We start from the raw sequence: 19,142 nt of genomic DNA, 5'->3' as shown, positions 1-19,142 counted from the left end.
ATCTTCAAACTGATGGAACAATTTAAGAAGTTCAAATCCAAACACTTTTTGATGTGATCATAATAATTTTGTATTTCAGTTTTATAATCTGCTGATCATAATAATTTTGTATTTCACAGTTTTATAATCTGATTTAAAAGTAATCTGGCCCAATGCAACTCAAGTTAATCTGCACTGACATAGAAGCACAGATCGTAAGCACAATGAGAAAACTAGCAGAGGTAACAGAGTTAATTAAATTATTTAAGCAGTGTGCACTTAATAACCTCTGCTCTTATAACCAAACAGACTAAAGTGCCTGAAACCCATAATACAGAGAATAAACTCAAGGAACTCAAGACTGTAACTCATTATTTCTCCTTCTGTTAATGATGCTACATGGTCTAGCACAGCCAACCTTTCTGAACTGGGATTAGCCCCGTTTGTAAAACATGGCTGTTGTGTAACTGCCTGATTCCCACTTAATTTAGCACTTATACCAACCACTCAGATTTCCAGAAGAGCTATATAAATAAGTACAGGTCCCTTCAATACTTCTACATCAGAAAAGAACATACAAAACTACTGAGCTTTCATCTCTTTCTGCTGGAAGACCGTTTAATCTCAATAAATTTGGTGGCAAACCAGCTTGCTGCCACCAACCAGCCAGGATAATGCAATTCCTCACATTTAATGCGTCATAGAGAATTAAAATATTTGTGCAGAGTGTTTTCTTTTTCCTCCCTGGAAAAAGAAAACCCAAAGGCCTAAACTCTGTTGAGGAGCTTATACTGTGCAACAGGACAGACCGGACACCAGGGAAAGGAAAAGAGGAAGGGGGGATCAAAATCATGAATCTGAGGTTACCTATATGTGTAACTGCAGAATTCTTTCACCCTGTTTTTGCTCATTTAAGACAATAAAGTGACATGAGCCAGGGCACTGAAAGCCCTTCAGAGTATCCCTTCCTGCTTTCAAATGATAATTTTCCCCAGGAGCACATGCCTGTATCTCTGAAAAGCAACCAAGTGATTAAAATACGGAGGGGAAACTGCTTCCCCCCTGTATAGCAGGCTGGTCTCCCACATCTGTTCTATCCACAAACGCTCACTGCAGTGTCACAGGGCTGTTCTTCACATCACTGTAGTGACAGCAGGGCTCTATGGAGAGCCTGGCTCCATACAGCATTCCAACAACAGCCATACTGAGGAACACATTTCCTGTGCTTCCCACAGGCCCAGATTTACCTCAGCTCAGGAAAGATAATACTTTTAACTTACACACCTATTCTGGGAAAGATAAATCTGGGTAAAGGAAAAAAAAGTTTCATTTATGCAATTTAATTTTTTTTTCAAACTGAAAAGGAAATAAATGTTGCAACACCACTGGATGCAAACCTACATGGGGGAAAAAACCCAAAACACAAATAAATTATGTCAAGTGAAACCAACTAAACAAGAAGTGAAAATTAGAAGTTTTTACTATTCTATCAAGTCACCATCTGTGAAATGCAAAATTCAGCCAGGAGAGAGAAACTCAGCTTCTGCATGTCCTATCAGGCTGTAGAAGGGCACTCTGAGCTGAAAAATCATTAATGAAGTCTATTTTCCTAACAAATGGCTGCTTGTAGCAAGTGCCAGGCACAGCAGACGATTGTGGCTGTGGCACTGGAGCACACTCAGATGCATGAATTCTGCTCCTGGTATTTGGGGCATGTCAATGCTGCCTTTGTCTGTGAAGTCACCAGGAGAAGAGTCCATTTCACATGTTTGAGTTAATTTCAAAAAATGGTTTAAACTGAAAAATACTTTTTGGTTTTTGCATTGGCTCTGGTTGTTTTCCATAGAACACTTGGAATATAATATTGAGGCAGGAGGAAGTTGTCCCACTGCAGTAAATTCCTGCATCAGTTTAGGTGGTCCTAATGGTTTTGTTTTTGATGACATAATGCTGAAGAGATTAATTTGTTCTCAGACTATTGCCTTGAAACACCAGAACTAAACATGATTTCTGTTAAGGACACTTCTTTCCTGACTGGATGCTTGCTCCACGGCTTGCTGGCAAGGGATTTCACGTCAGGAAACTGCAAACATCCTCACAAAAGAGGCCAACACTTCTATTTAAATACTATATTTAGGGCTTAAAATTTTTAGGTAAATATACTAATGCAACATAAAATTTGAGAAATGCATTATTTGTTTCCTGGACAACAGGATTAATCGTTATGAGACTAGGAGATCATATGTAGGAATGCTAGAGCAGTGCTGTGCTTGGGATAGGAGGGGGAGAGCTAAAGGAGAAATCAGCCACATAAATGCACTGCATCTACACAAGAGTACTTTCAGAGAGAAATAACTAACCACAGTTCCTTGTTTCCATCAACAAAATACATATCTTGACCCCTTTTCCTCTGTAATTAGATGAAACTGAAATTTGCACTGAGGTCCAAGAATCCCCGTACTTAGAATCACTGTTGATTTCTCCTGAAAAAACAAGGCTGAAATTCACTGTGTTGTTCCCAAAAAATTTATTATTTGCTTTTCAATTCTGCAGAGTAAACTCCTGCTTTTCTTTTCTTCCTCACCCAAGTGAACCCTGATTCCCAAGTAAATGGTCTTCAACACAGAGCTCTACAAATATCCTGAATTTGTTTTTTCATCTCTGTTTTTGTAAGACTGTCTCCTGCCAAGGTACTTGTAATTAGAAACATGTATTTAGTTACATAACATTCAATACATTTCCATGCTAGTGTCCACCAACAAATAGGAGCATCAATAATGTGCTTTGTACTGGGTGGGGATAAGACATGGATGCTGATAACTATGGTTTCTTTCGGACAATAAAAACAAACTGAAATCAACTTATTCTTCAATGTTATGAAATATAAAAAGCAGTCACATCAAGAGTTGCTCTTCAGTCTTCTCAGACATCTTTATCCCCTCAAAACAACTTTTTACAGTGAACTGGTAATTTGAATGCTACAGAAATTAATGAATTGGAAAAAATAAGTCCAGCTGGATCTGACAGCTAATGTTCACTGTTATTTCTAAAATATTTGGCAAATGCTATAAAACTACTCAAAGAATGGCAAATGCCATAAAATTACTCAGTGAATACCAAAGCTATTAATCATCAAGATACTACTTGACTATTCTGATTTGTGAGTAACTCTCCATGTCTCTATTTTATAAGCCCCCAAAGCATGATGAACTAAGAACATTCAATAACAAAGACTGTTTTAAAACCTAAGCACAGTGTTCTGGAGCATTTATTGATTAGCAGTTTAACGGTGCACTAAGATTTGCAAACTCCAAAAGACTTCAAAAACAAAACACTGAAAAAAAACCCCCCAAAATTTAAATTATTCAGTGGAAAACTAAAGATTAACATTAAGCCTATTACAAAGTAATGGAATAGCATGACAATATGTGCATTAAAAACTATGTTTCTTGAAAAAAGTGATAAGGGCACAACAAAGAGGAGAAAAATTTTATGAAGATCATTAAAAATAGGGCATTATTACTCATGTTCTCTTGTTCCTGCTCTACCTCATATCTTTGGAGTTTAAAATTACAAAAAAAAAATCCCTAGCCCTAATCCCTAAACTTAATCATCCCCAGCACTAGTATCAGACTAAGTACTGCAGTTTAGAAAACTGGCATGTTTAATTTTTTACAACCATTATGTCCAGCAAATCACAGTCCTCTGCAGCTGTGATACAGCCACCCAAATGAAATCATTATTGGAATTATTTGCTCTTTCAAAGTTTTAAAAGACAAATCACAGCTGCAAGGTAAGGATTGGTACATCACAGCAAGGAGTTATTTAAAGCCATTAAGTGAAAAACTAGACTTGTACAAGTAATTTAGTACAGGCATGCAGGAAGTGTAATTTTCAGCTAAATAGGAACTTGTGGAAGATCAAAGAAGAAAAAAAAAAAATCAATAAATTTGTACTCCACTTGCTTTACGAACTCTAAGGAAGCACCAAAACATCCCCCAAAATTCCTAATTTTTAAAAATTCCTAAATGGAATGAACAAGGGGTGTATTCTCTCTCCAAGAGAGAATAGAAGATAAAATGCATGGATTTCTCAAAAGCAAAATGAACAATGCTTCTGTTCAGAAAACTCATCACAAAAGTTACAGTTTCTTTTTCAACAGATCTTCAGTTCTTGCTGCAGACAGAAATCACCATTCTCATATTTTCAATGCCTACTTGTTCTAAATCCTCAGAACATAACTGAACCTTTATTAAAGAACATGCAAGACAATGATGATAGTGTGGAATACTGAAATGTTGCCAGTTCCTAATTATTATTATTTTTAAAGAATTGTCAGTTCTCATTGTCACAAATGCTGTCAGTGTTTCTCTGAAGTTTTATTGAAGGATGGTGTGATACTCCTGCTGTATCAGGACATGGAATATGTTCACAGTGTCCAACTTAAATATTTACATGTTTGAATGTCTAACAAGGAAACTGTTCATCAGGCTATTTATAGCAACCTTCATGATTAATGAGGGTTCTTTATTTCCTTAATAATTACCTACTTTGCCTGGGATTTGTAAAGCACCATGCTACACTGCAACAATGGATCATTATTCCAGTCATCCAGAAGCATCACAGTGGATCCTATGGGGACCAGAATGTGGCAGGTGCTTCCTGTACACAATTACCTTGGCAAAGTGGGCCTCAGCTCTTTCAGAAAGAAAACTGGAATTCTCTGTGAAGTTAACCCATTTGGGAGATGCTTGTGAGGAGTGGTGGCAAAGATACAGCCACATTTTTAGAAGCAATCCACGCATATTTGTGGTTTAACCACACAGATTATGTCTTTTAAGATTTTAAATGAGGAAAAAAACTATGACAAAAGCAACAAGATAACTTTTAAAACATTCTCAAAAATGATTAAACAATTAAACATTTTTAATCATGACTGCCAATTCCATGAGCATTTTCCTGCTCTCTCTTGGTTTCTTTTGTTTGTTTTCTTGTTTTCAAGCTGCAACTGGGTATTTTCTTGGCATGAAAATAAATGTGTGCATCACTTACTGTCTCTAAATCCAAGTTTACCACATGATCACACGATGGGCTGAAAATTACCAGGGCCAAGCAGCAGTCTCTTTTGAAGGCAACCATGCGGACTTAAGTTGTAGGAAGCCTCTCAGATTAAATGCTGATATATTTTTGTTCAAATATAAGTCATCAAAAAAAACAACAAAAAAAACCAACAAAAACAAACAAAAAACCCCACAAAAAAACCAAACCCCAACCCTCCCCAACAACCGAAGCACCACATTAACTATTGGCTATTTCTGCTATCAGCAAAATAACCAATAATCTGTGCCACTCAGTCCAAAACTAGGACTGAAAATATTGTTCAAAATAATCTTGAATGCAATTAAACCCTAACAATATTTTGACAAAGTTTCTGTTGAAGACAAACGAAGCAAAGCCCAGTACCATGTCGTAAGCTGGGAATTCTAAATTCTGTATTGTTTGTGTCAGCAATTTGCTGAGTGATCCTGAGGGCATTGTTCAATCTCAGCTCCCCATGACCTGGAATTAGGACCTGAGCTAAATGGAGCTCTCTCAGAAAGTGCTTTTAAGTATTATTGATCAAAAAGTTTATATTTATATTCATTCATGCATGCATTACAATCACAGACTATATTCAAATGAGTAAGATTTAACTTTTGACCTTCATTTTATTATGGCCATTGTTAGTTCAGCCATATGCTCACTGTTCAAATATTTTTTTTCAGAATCTTAAAAAGCCCACTTTGGTAGAAATGTGCTTTAACACAGAAAAAAGAAGTTCACAATTAAATGTAAGCTGGGCATCAAGCTGAGATTTTGAGGAGGTAAACTCCACCATCTCCAATTCCATTGTTGCCTTTCACTTTGATTCAGATATTGAAAAACTGCATTTTATCAGTCAAGATGTCAAGCACGTATTTCTTACGAGATTTCAACCTTTCAGATAGGACAATATTACACAGCTATAAGGACTTATTCTGGACAGCTCCTAAACTGTTAATTAAAAAAAAAAAAGTCTGTTTTTGTACTTGTTTGGTCTTAAAGTCTTGTTTTAAGATCAGATACCCCTCTGCCCAAGCCATGGAAACAAATCCCATGGCAGGAGGGGGTCACTGTCATGCCCAGGGACCCCCATCTCTCAAATGCTTCCTCCTGACCCATAAAAAAACAATTAACATCTTTTTACTTTTAATTTTGACCACAAACTTTTCACTTGAAAAGAGAACCTGGTTGTTCTTTGCTGCCTAATCTGTCTAGGGAGTCCTCCTTCATCTCACAATATTTGGGCACCTTTAGTTCCACTGCTCCTTCTTGGATAAACAGTATTTTGAAGAAGGCATGTCACCATCATGACAAATGTCACTTTTGCTCTGTGGCAGAACCAGTCACTGTCTTTGAATAATTCAGAGAGCAAGACCCATTTGCATGGGTGGATGCAGTACTTTTTCTGCTTGAAATCTTTTACCAGCAAACACACTTCCAATTTAGCATCAGAACTACATGCAATTGTGGCAAGCTAAAGCAGCCAAAAAGCAGAAACACGAAAATAAATACAGCAAATGGTCCTCCATAACTAAAGAAACAGCACTCTGAAAAAAAAAAACAAACTAAAAAATAGATTATTTTTGTCATTCAGTTACAGGCAAATGCAGAAAAGCACCTGCCAAACAGTCTCCATTTTGTCCCAAGCAATACATCACTTACCTTTTGGTATTCTTCTCTAAAGAACAAGTAAAACTGTTTTGATTCAAGTTATTGGGGCAGAGAGACAACACCATGTTTTGAAATTCCTTTCAAGATTTCCAGAAAATGCTGGAAGCTCCCCATAACTACAGAAGCAGCTGTGAGCTAGAGAAATGAAACTACACGAATCTGTATTGTAATCTCAAGGCTATAGATACTTTTATTCATTATTATTTTTAACCCACTTTGTAAAACAAAGGTCTGCTAGAGATCAGTGGAAAAAGAAACAGACTGGGGAGATCAAAGAGTCTAAGGCTGTAAGCAGCAAGCCCTTAAAAATAAAGTAAAAGAGATGCTAAACACATATATTTGACAATAAAAAGCAGTGTATCCTTCCTTTTATGTACTGGTTTCACTGCATTATCCCTTTGTCAAATGCACTTTTATAACAAACCTCCCTGGCCCACAGAAACATGACTGACCTAAAGCTAAAGCTCATGTGAAAGGTGTTGATGGCATTTCTAACAGCTTCCAAAAAGCTCAGAGGCAGTGCAAACACTGTTTTGGCAGCAATCTGTAACCAATACCAAAAAAGACAGCACCTTCTTCTGACAGAACATGAAACGTGCCCTCATAACACCTTACCCCCAGCACACCCCGTCTCTGCAGTGTTTTAGAGACCATCTTTTGGAGAAGCACCAGCAGTCTTCAACAGACATTCTTGAACCAATGGCATATTTAATCCCCTCAACAGCTACAGGAGCAATAGCCTGAAGGTAAATATTTTATGTTCTGTTTCCTCCCCTTCTGTGTCTGCCAAAGATTTATTGAACACACAGACCTACTTGACACTTCCTTTGCACTAATTTGTAGCAGAAGAGCATTGCAGTACATTTATATAAACAACCTGATAATAGAAGCTGCTACAAGAACTTGAAAGCTGAAAAGGTAACACAGAAGAATATAAAGCACACCATTGTTTTAGTTAGGTAAAGGTCCATTTAAACAAGGGCTTTACATAATTTAATTCAAAGGAACCTACAGTTTTATTTTCCCAAAGGTATATCTCAACAAAGTTATTTGTGTAGAGATCTCAATTACTGAAATGGGAATATATCACCATTCCAATGTGTCATCAGATCTGTTCTTCACAACAATGGAAAACTTGCAGTGGTGCATTTGATAAAATTAGAGTGAGGCCATCTCTGTGTGTGTGTGTGCTACTAAGATAAAACCCCTACTGGTAAATCAGAATCACTACCATGCTTGGCAGCTCAAGATATTCACAAAACTTTTTTCAGCCCCTAAGCACTATATCATATTTACTTTTCAGGACAGTTTTACTTTAAAATCATTTTAGTTTCTAAATTACATTAAATAATCCTATTATTTTATAGTGATAATGTTTTCCAAAAGTATACAGCCAAGAATTTCATCCAGCAACTCTACATTCATTAATGGTATGTTAACACATCTTAAAGTCCTTCCCCTGGTGTTAGCCACATCTTTCTAGCTATAAGGCATTTGAGAATGGGAGCAAAGCAGGAGCCTTACATGCCACTCTAAATGTGAAACACTAATTCTGTTCCAAAAAGAGATATCCAAGGGCAATGATGCTGCCCCAGCAAACATCTGTGTGGAAGCTTTGTGCTGCCAACAGCAAAACTAAGATGTTTTTCAACACATACATTTATTACTTTTGAAGGTCAAACATTTTATCAGTAAAATACACAAACTGGCCAGTCTGGAAAAATATTTTAAATTGGTGCAGTTCAGTTTATTCTGAGAATGTTTTCCAGTATCAACTTTCATCAATCAATCCTGTCCAGTATTTCTTAAGAACCAAACAAAACTGCTGTCTGATAACACAGAAACAATTAGACACAAGCAGAGGGCCAAAAGTCTTAAAAAAAGGCCATGCCTCAATTTTTGAAGATGGACAGGGGGAATGGTGCTTTCCATTGCACATACCTCATCTATCAGAGTAACACTCTACTTCCCTTCATTACAGACAGTTTTCACTTAGTGGTAAAAATACTAATTTAAAGGTTTAATTAGTGAATATTTTGGATCATCTGAATATTAGCCATTATATTTCCCACAATGAAGCCAGCCATTGTCAATGTAAATACCAATATTTTCAAGTACATAAGATTAAAAATAAGACTTACTCAAATGTAAAATAGGGCAGACATTTGACCTGATGTTCTTTAGTTCCCTCTTCTACAAGACAGTCAGTTATCTTGTCTCAAAAACTTAGTAGGGAAACAAGTTTTTTAAGTATTTGCCTGTATTTTTAGTTAGATGGTCGATGAAACATTTTAGATAAACTGGAAAATCCAAGCTATTTATTAGGGGTTCTCTATATGAGTATCACTTATAGACACATTGCAACCCAATCATCTTGGTTCATTAAGAACTCTGGTCACCCAAATAATTCTTATTTCAAGGAAAAGTAAACATGTTATGTGCCAGATTTTAGAGATTAATTTTTTAGGATAGATTCAAAGGGGCCATCTAAAATGAATATGCGTGCTGATCCTGTACCAAGCATTGCTATGGCTATGAATTTGTGTGCTACCCAATGCCTTGTGTTCTCACTCTCCATCACAAGTGTCTCCTATATACAAGGACACACTTCTGAATCTTAGGAATTCAGTGTTATTTTTTCATTAGTAAGTATGGCAATAAAATCTAAACCTATGCTTTTATTTGGATTGTTATTGTGGTGTTTTAAAATGTTAAAAATAATGCCAGGGCTCCTCTGTGATTTAGTTATAGGACAAAAATTATTTCTAAAACAATTTCTAAAAACATGACAATTTTCCTCTAAGCAGAAGTTGAGAGAGCTATGTTATTTTCTTAGATGATAAAAATTGGGTTTCCTTAGAGGTTTTCCTCACCTTTTCTGTCAGGTTTGAGGTTCCGATCCACTGGCGGCGGCTCACACTCTGCAGCAGGCACCGACCGTCTGGGAGGGGTCTTTGGGCTGGACCTGAAACCCATGTGAGCAGGAGGAGGGACTTGCTTTCCAAACAATGGAAAATCAAACGTGCCAGGTATCATGGGTACATAGTTTGTTTCCTGGATGGGTTCAGTGAAGCTGCTGGAATGCTGTCGTGGAGGAGAGTTGGGATTCATTGGGACATAATTTTCATCTAGTTCTTCACTTGAAACACTTCCCACTGTCAACATGCTTCTGTTTTTCTAGAATTAACATATATTTCCTTTAACAAAATACGTTATGCAATAAGCTGTGTATCATATGAGTCTTTTAACCTAATCTACTCAGATTAATGTACTCTATTGAAAGTGAAAAATGACAAACACTGCACAGCTTGCTTTCTTACACCGGAACAAAGAGCATTCAAACACTGTCACGGTTGCCTCTCATCAGATCAAGTCATACTTACAAAGTGGTTATGGAAGCCCTCCAATGAATTAGATCTGTCATTCAGAAACGTTCGTGGAATATCATAACAGTCTTGAGAACTAATTTCTAAGGAAACAAGAAGAGAAAGTAGCTATTTATCACCCCTGTTCCTGTCACTTGGCACAGGCATCCAGAGTCTGTTGTTATTTACCGTCTGCTTCTGAGAGTACACAAACACACCTCCTGAAGCTATGGCCCTAGATATATCTATATTTGAAAATACTGTGTTCACAAACAATCTTAGCACTCATCAGTTACAACTTGAAGCATTCACAGTGGCATTTTTCCATGGAAAGAAAAGAGAAATAAATTTCTGCTTTTAAAGAAGCAGCAGAGTCTATCTTTTAACTGAGCATGTGTAAGAATTTCGTGCAATGAGTGAGAATCTGGGCCCTCATGAAAAGCCTAATCTAAAATAAACAACAGATGTAGTTTAACATCTGGAAAAAGGTTTTCTGACTGATGCCCTTTGCTTGGAAAGTGCTGATTCAACAGGATCCCATCTGTTGCAGGAACAGGTGAATCCCATCTCTCAGTGCCCCAGTGTGGTCTCCAGGGGCTTTCAGTTGGAGTGGGCTGCTGCCAAACCAAAGATTTCTCCCTTTTTGGAGTCCTGGCTCTTGGCAGGCCCTCTGTGGCTGGTTCTTTGCTGGACAGGGGTCTTTGTGAGATTCCTGGCTCCCAAGTTCTGCTCATCCATGCATGCAGCAGGCTGCTTTACCCTGTGGCACGGATGCCCCCTCTCATGATGCCAGCACAGAAATTGGGTAAACTCTGGGATTTATCCCCACCTTGCCCTGAAAAAAAACGTTGGACCTTTTTTTTAAGATTTTCACCACAGAGGAAAATAAACAATTCTGCTCTTAAGTACCAAATTTAACCAACATTTTCAGAAAGACTAATTTTCTTGAGGCAGACAATCTCAGATTCATTATAGGAATACTCATCTATAAACTTAGCAAAATGACTGTGGTGGTTTTACTTGGGAGAAAATACTACATGAGAGAAAATAAGCAAAACAAACAAGGATCTTTCATAGTGTTCGTTTGTCATTTTAAAACACTGACAACCACCAATATTTTATGCTCAGTCTACAAAATGAATGACAAATAGGACAATAGTATCTGAGCATCTGTATGATCCCATCCATTCTGCATATTGCCTCCTCTAAAAGACTTGTATTCATCCCTCATTTCAAACCATTCTCCTTTAAAATCATCTGTAACATAAATATTGACTTACACAAATAAAAAATTTCATTTTAAAAACAACACTGTAATACCCACCTGCTTCAGAAATCTGAAAGAAAGTGAAACCCTTAGCCCAAAAGTGGTTAACAAGAAAATACGCATGACAGCACATCTGGAGGAGCAACATTTAGGTGGCCACAATAAACAACTTTAATTTTACTAAAATACTGCAGTAAGCATGTCTATCACATGGACAGAAAGAAAGCCTGGTGGCAATGATCATCAAATCAGGGCTGATCTCAAAGCGCTGGGTATACACCATATCCCACTTATCTTCGTGAAACAATTTCAGCTTCTGCAGATTGCACCACACTTCACTAAGCTCACTTTGGTCATTCTGAAAGACTGAAAATGGTAGTATTAAATTCAGTTATTTCCAAATAACTATGTCTAGATCTTCAAGTATTTTCAGCCAAGGCTGAATGCCACAGTGCAATATACATCCCTTACGGATGTTCTGCGCTTTGCTGTTTTGATGGTTTCCTTAAAAAATCTCTGTTCGTCTTTCTAATATATTTTAAACATAGTGATAGTGAATTGTGAGGGGCTAAACACTTGTTCCTACAGGCTAGAAATGCCCCTCACATTATTCAGCCCATTCAGCTCACACAGCTCAAGCCAAACAATGCTGACCTTTCCGGAAGACGTTCAGGTCTCCCGTGGAAATGGTGTTACTGCGCGAGGGCGGCGCTCCTGCAGCGGGCACGCAGTAACTGCTCTCCGTGTCCGACGCGGTGCGGCTGATGCCGCACGTCTCCACAGGAGAGCGATCCGCTGCCTGGTGAGGTTTGGGGGGCCGAGGTGGAGGGATGTCTGGAATCGTCTCCAGTTTTGAAGTCTGAGACAAGGTTCCCTCTGGAAAAGTTCGTGGGATCTGATAAGTACCTCCGGGTGTGGGGGGAATGTCATAGCTAATGGAGATGTGCCTCATCTGCGTGTCTAACGACACTGCTGATGGGGTATTGAAAACATGCTGCTCTCCTTCGGCATCAGTTCCAGATGGAGACGCTGCCTTGGGCAGAACATCCTGGGAGTAACTCCTGGGCAGGTTGTAGAGGCTGGAGTCCGCCAGCGCGGAGCGGGAAGGCGGGGAATCGTAGGCGCCCTGCTGCGGGAAGAAGCCGTTCACAGCGTGCTTGCTCCCTGGTGCAAGAGGGTTCTTGTGGGAAGGCACGTTATCATTGCAGTCTGTTTCTGAAGAGCTGGATTTTGCAGAGTCAGCCTGAGATCTACATGTGAGATTGTGAGATTAGAATGTTGACGAACACACAGAGAAAAACAAACACTGCAAATCATAAAGACAACGTTTCTCATGGAACCAACTGAAAAGTCTAACAGGGTCTTCCAATTTCTTTATTTTTATTTTTTTAAAATGAGATGCAGGCACTCTATTATTAAACAAACAGGAGTACCTAAGCATCCTAAGTAACTACATTCATACAAATTCATTCATGTGAAATATAAAGCACAAATGTGGAGCTTTACCAACAGGCTGATGTTTCATAAAGCAAGTGATTTTCAGTATGCCTGTTTGAAGCCAAGTTTGGGGGCTGGAGGTTTTTTAATCATTTTTTTTAACCCATGCTGCAAACCAGCAACACTATTGGCACTGTGAAAGGTAAAAATAAGATGCTCAGTTCTTGGACTTACAGTACTTGCTCATTATAATAATTTAGAAAAAAATGTTAAGAGAAAAAATATGACTGCTTGTAACTCCCCTAAATGCATGCCTGAAGTTATACTGACCATATAAAACCCATTTGAAATATATAAGGAAAAGAGAAATAAGAGCTAAAATCATGAATAGGAGGAAAATGGTATGTTCTTTGAGGGGAAAAAAAAATCCATAGGTTCCATGTGCAACAGAGACCTTTTGTCTTGAATGCAAATGAAGGTGGTATTGTTAGATGAGGAAATTCTTTTATGAGAACAGCACTCATTAGTACAAATACTAACCACTACCAGTAAACTTACATGGAAAGTAACCACATTACAATAATTTGATTTCCTTTCTAAACCTCTCCATTTAGTGTGCTCCAGGCAGAGAAATTCTGTTATCAGTCTGGCTTCCTTGCTTAAATGAAAGTCCAAACAGTGGCAAAATACTAGCACTGGAGATGGTAGTGGTGTAGTTAAGTTAAGGAAGTCCATACACTTTTTGATCAAACATAACATATTTCCTATTTTCACTACCTCAATAGCATACCATTGTGTTAATTTATACATGCATATGTAAATATTTCAGCATGCATGGGTATCAATGAATACCTGCAACACAACTCTTAGTAAGCTCTATTAAGCAATTGGATCACACAGTTCCAAAATTTTTGAGGAATAAAATACATAAAGTACACTCACTACCATAAGAATAATTTTCCCCCTTATTTAACAGGTTCTGCACCTAATTTCCATTAGAAAAAATATAGTAATTTTGCTCTGATTACTACCTTAAACATAGATTTCAGTTCTGTCACTGGTCAGAACAGGTTTCTAGGTAACTCTGAACTTTAATCTGCATTTAGTTTAAAAGAAGATACTTTTCTCATTATTCGTTCTTCACATAACCAAGGAAGTAAAATCTCCTATATGACTCATGATGCTGACCATGAATATATATTTCTCTTGTTTCTTAACAGCTGCCTCAGAGCTCTTTGCCTCAGAGCTTCAAAAACTCATGTATGAGCCACTAGAAGTTTAAAACACTTGCAAAATATAGAGCACATAGGACTGAAGGAAGCACATGAGGTTAAAAGTGCATAATAGATTGTGAACACTAAGCTCAGGCTCTGCTGCAGCCCCTCCTCTTTATTCAAAGGATTGATTCAGGAGTTCCTCGCTTTCTAAATGTACTCTCCTAGTTCTATGATATCCATTTAGACCAAAATCCCAGAAAAAGTCAAGCAATTCTCAAATATGGCAAGGACTGGGATCTTTAAATTTTATACTATAAAAATAAAGTGGGCAGTCTACACCTACTGAAAATCAATTGTGGAACCAAAGTTGTTAGTTTCAGTTTACTGGGATATACTTTAAAAGGAAAAAAATCTAAAACTACAGGAATAAAACATAAAAACTACAAAACACACAGGAATATATAACCAAAGCTCAAAAAGAAACAACAGCATATTTACAATGCCAGAGCCTAACGATTATCCATGAAATGCAAGAAACAAATACTATCCTTCTAAATATATGAGTTTTTCTGGGTCTAAGTGAATGATGCTTCTTCTTTCTTGACCACAAGCACTTGTGCAAACAGAGGGCTTTCAAAAACCATGAGACAGCTAGGTCTGTCATTTGCTTAGCTGATGGCAACAGCTTACATTTCTTATTACAAGAGGGAATTTCTGATTTAATTCACAATTTTGAAAGCAATCTTTTGGAATCAACTTCTTAGTCTACTGAAACAGTTTTCAAAATATGAATGGGTAGTAAGCAATCTGATTTTGCACAACTGAAAGTCCGAAGACACTGTGAAACAAAGAAAACAGTTTATGCCAAAATGAAACCAGAGAATTCAGCCTTACAATTTTAACTATTTTTAAAAGTCAGCATTAACCACTGACCATGATAACAACACCATATATAATTCTGAAAATGTACAGTGCATAGTTGACAGGAGCAGACCATACTCCTGGCTTGTATTTTTGAGGGTTTTTTTAATGACTTCTATCCTTTAGGAATTTTAATTTCTGTTTAGTACAGCTCAATTAAAAAAATGTTTTAAATATTCCATTAACAAATGGTTATTATGATAAGTATTAAAGGGTTTTTACACCTCCACTTAAAATAATGGCAAGGCTGGATGTAACACAATGATAACTCCTCACTTTATTAGCAGAAGATGACTATGACATGAATTCAGTGTTATCACATGTGCGCATCACATACGTGCAAATTATGGTGAGTGGCCAAACCAGCCCTCACTCAGTGCTAGGACTGGCCATTTCCTTCCACACACCAAGAAAAGAAAAGTGCCCAGCCAGCTGAGCCGCAAGGCCTGGGCATTAAGCTGCACTGAGAGGAGGTGGGGCAGTGAGGAAGGGGAGCCCAGGAACAAGCCCGGCTCCATGTACCAAAAACCACTTGTTGACAGAGACCCAGAAAAAGCTACACCAAGCGTTTTAGTCTGAGGGGTAATAATCTCATTTGTGCAAATTAAGTATTTGGGCTGGGTTGACCACTCATCCTTTTCAGCTGAGTCTTTTCCCATCCACAGGAATCAATATGATAATGAAACAGAATATTATAAACAAAATGGCAGCAAAACTGCTCTTGTGTGCTAGCAATGTGGGACAGCAACAGCAAGCATAGAAAAAACAGGACAGACATAAAAATAAATAACATCCAGACCTCTTTTCAGAAAATGGAAGCAAAAGTTATTGAGTTTTTCTGTTAAAACTCATGAACACCATGCAAGATGAGTCTCAGACAAACAGTATTTTCAGGCAAGTTAATGGCTCTGTGATTAATTTCTCACACATGTTCCAAGAATGGCTACTGTTCACTCACTGAAGTGGAATCTTTTTACTTTCAAAGTCTTCTAATAGCAGGTATTCCTGCCCTTCTTCTGAGAGAAAAGGTGACCCTTGGCTGGTTCATATACAATAGGAAAGATGAGGAAGACAGCATTTAGTATTTCAATACACCTACTGAACGAGCCAGAACAATAAGGGATTTGGAAGCAATGTTTGGCTGCATTTTCTTTTCTAGGATCCAAACACAACCTTAAAAATCTCCCTAAATGCTACAGTGAAACAATGCTCTTTCTTAAGTCAGCGGTGATCAGAGCACGAAACTATTTTAGACAAAGTACTGCAAGTGATAGTTACAGCTGCAATTGCTGCATGCAAGACAGTCTCACAACAGCATGTGGTGCACTCTATGACACTTTAATGGAACATGTAATAATTATTTTCTAGGTCTGAAACACTACAATTCTCAAAAATCCCAAAGAGGTGACTCAGATACATCTATGTTTCACAGTGACCCATCTCACCCAGAAAAGAACATCAAAGCCTTGAAATACAATTCAGTGGTTCTCAGGTTACCTGTAAAGTAACATGCAGAATCAAAATAGAAAATGTTCCCTTTGCAAAATGGTAATTTTTAAGTCTAAAGGGAAAACATTAAGTAACAGTACCTGCCTGTTTAATTACAGCTATTAAGCCTTGCACTTGACACTAAGTCTGTATGAAATACCCAGATAAAGTGTTCCAAGCCTGGAAAACAGGAAAATGATGCAGCCATTTAATTTTTATTCTTTGTCTGTAAGGATATGGATTGGGGCACTCTTACTAATCATCTTAGCAATGTGCTACTGAGATACACAAAGCTCTCGTTCCATAGGAAAATGTCTATATGCTCTATATTCTGTCCCAAACCCAGCAGCTTACCTATGTTACCAGACATAAAACATAGGCAGTCCTTTTAGGTGGAACTGAAAGTCCACCACAACTGTTATTCTGAATTTTTATGATCACAGCCTTTTTAATTTAAGGATACAGCTTTTTAGTTACAGAAAATAAACTAAACTCATATAATCTCCAAGTGATCCTAATGTCAATGTCTTCAGATTTTCCTATAAAACCATCATTTATTTAAACAATCTCTACACTCCCAAATATTTTGTTCTGTTCTTTCAGTTCACTAGGTATTTTATCACCACTGGACCTTTTGCCTTCCCCAGTACCTTCTCTCCTGTGTCACTAGTGACTCCTTGAGAAATTTTGCAGGCTAATCATGGACTCTATACCACATTTTGTGGCCCCTTCTATGGTCTCCTCATCCTCTACTTAACCCACACATCACATAACTGTGGAAATCAGGTCAGAAACTCAATTACACATCCCAACTTTCATCATTCCAAAAAACACCTTCACGTTGTGGTGGTACAACTCTGCTCTGAGCCTGTTCCTCCCAGAAGCAAATGGACACTCAGACACATTTCTGATAGGCCAAGATTGCTGAAATCCAAGTCAATTCCTCTGCCAAGCTGTTCAGGAAGTGATACCGAACCCAAAAGCTTTTGGCAGGAACACTGACATTCCTCTTCAGCACTATCAGCTTCTGAACATCACTAAACACTGAAATCTCCAACACTGGGCTTCCCTGTCCCCTGCAGGAGGTTCTGGGACATCCCACCCTGACTGGAACATGCACGTTCCATACTCTGGGGGAACTCTAGGCTCATTCCCTTGTTTTATAAGGAAGACTGTAAAGGGTGAGCACTTTTCTACACAATCATCAGTAAATGGACCAGGAAACTCAAGCACAACAGAGCAAGATAAAAACGCCAAGGGAGTGCGGAGCACATGGCACTTGTCTGTAATTACAAAAATAATATGATGTTTTGTTAATTTTTCTGTAAATATCTCAGCAGATTTTATTTGAAATTAGTGCAGAAAAGAAGCTTCTCAGAGGGATTTATATGGTTCTCCTACAGAATGTTTAAGGTCGGAAGGGACCTCTGGACATTATCTGCTCAGCTTTTCCAATACCTCTAAGCAAACCCTTCAAAAACAGCAAAGGCTCCTCAGGAGCTTGTCCAGTCAAGTTCATTTTTGGTTCTTTTAAATAGTTTTTTTAAAACAGGACAGAGACTCCAGTATGTCCCCAGGCAGCCTGCTCTATGATCCATTCTGGAAAAACACAGTGATATTTCCCAGGTAGCTAATATGAATATCATATCCTCCTATGCAGGAGGTGCTGTGGATTTATTTAAGTTGAAAGTAGCACGTGGAGAAATAAATAGAAATTTAATTCTGTAGAAGTGCTAAATTTTTCCTTCAAATTTCCTATTGTACACTTCTCTAGATAACTGACTGTGTAGGCACTCTTTATTCAGTAAAAAATAAAGCTTATTTGAGTTTCCTTTTAAGTATCTGTTATTAGGAAAAAGCTCAAATTCAGGACATGGAAACCAAGTGGTTTCAGCCTCTGCATTCTTTGTTATCATAAAATAATTGGGTTTTCTTCTTGTTTGAGAGTCTGAACCATACTAGTAATAGTAAACAAATGCCACTTGAAGATCACTGTACTCAGTGATGTGATAACCTGGCAGATGATAATAAACATCAGCATGTTTTCTTAACCCCTTCCATGAAAGTTTTAACTGGCAAAACTGGGGAACCAAATGCCAGGAGGGAGAAAGGCTAAATTCCTCCAGCTTTTTCTAGTACTGAAGTGGACTAAGAACACCAGATTGTGGCTAAAGAAAGCGTACTTTGTGTCATGCATCACTCAAAGCTCCAATGGAAGGCCTGGATTGATGCATCACTGTGATATTTCATGTTGGCAGTTGCTGTCAACACTTTTGGAGAATGCAATGTAACACTGATCAAACAACTTACTATTGCAGCAAAAGGTTTAATGCATGGAACAAAAACAAAGAAAAGTTACAGGCAGCTTCCCTGTGTAGATATGTGCATCCAAATGCTCAGTATCTCAGTAGTAACAAAATGCATTTAGCACAAGCATTCTTGGTCTATAATATAAAAAAGTGTTATTAAGAAAAAAAAGTCACTTACCTCATAGGTTCAGGTTTTTTACTTTGACAGTTTATTAGCAGTAAGTAGTCTTGAGGATCTTCTTGACCAGAGGCAGACTCCAGAGGGGGGACGTTAATGAGCCGATAAGGAGAAGGAAGGGAAGATTCTGCTTGCACGGAGGGCGGTGAAGTGCTGATGGGCAAGGGTAACTCAGCAGATGGTTGTAAAGAACTAACTGGTGGCTTCACAGCATCTGCAAACACAGAA

General features: G+C 37.9%; 1 protein-coding gene across 5 annotated transcripts in view; it reads right to left on the bottom strand.

Annotated features, from left to right (window-relative positions):
* The window catches only part of GAB1 (GRB2 associated binding protein 1), a 91,880-nt gene that overhangs the window by 9,148 nt on the left and 63,590 nt on the right, over positions 1-19,142 (bottom strand). For 4 of the 5 annotated variants that reach the window (XM_058803275.1, XM_058803276.1, XM_058803277.1 and 1 more), the window contains exons 3-6: positions 18,915-19,128; positions 12,019-12,614; positions 10,116-10,201; positions 9,606-9,909 (exon numbers count right to left, since the gene is read on the bottom strand). In XM_058803275.1, the coding sequence (XP_058659258.1) occupies positions 9,606-9,909; positions 10,116-10,201; positions 12,019-12,614; positions 18,915-19,128 (1,200 nt within the window). The remainder of the gene's footprint in view (positions 1-9,605; positions 9,910-10,115; positions 10,202-12,018; positions 12,615-18,914; positions 19,129-19,142) is intronic. The other variant, XM_058803278.1, reaches the window with a different exon arrangement.

Source organism: Ammospiza caudacuta, chromosome 4, assembly GCF_027887145.1.
Source record: "Ammospiza caudacuta isolate bAmmCau1 chromosome 4, bAmmCau1.pri, whole genome shotgun sequence".
In the NCBI taxonomy this organism is placed as follows: Eukaryota; Metazoa; Chordata; class Aves; order Passeriformes; family Passerellidae; genus Ammospiza; species Ammospiza caudacuta.
The sequence above is the reverse complement of the archived record's forward strand: the minus strand, read 5'-3'. Positions and strand labels throughout refer to the sequence as shown.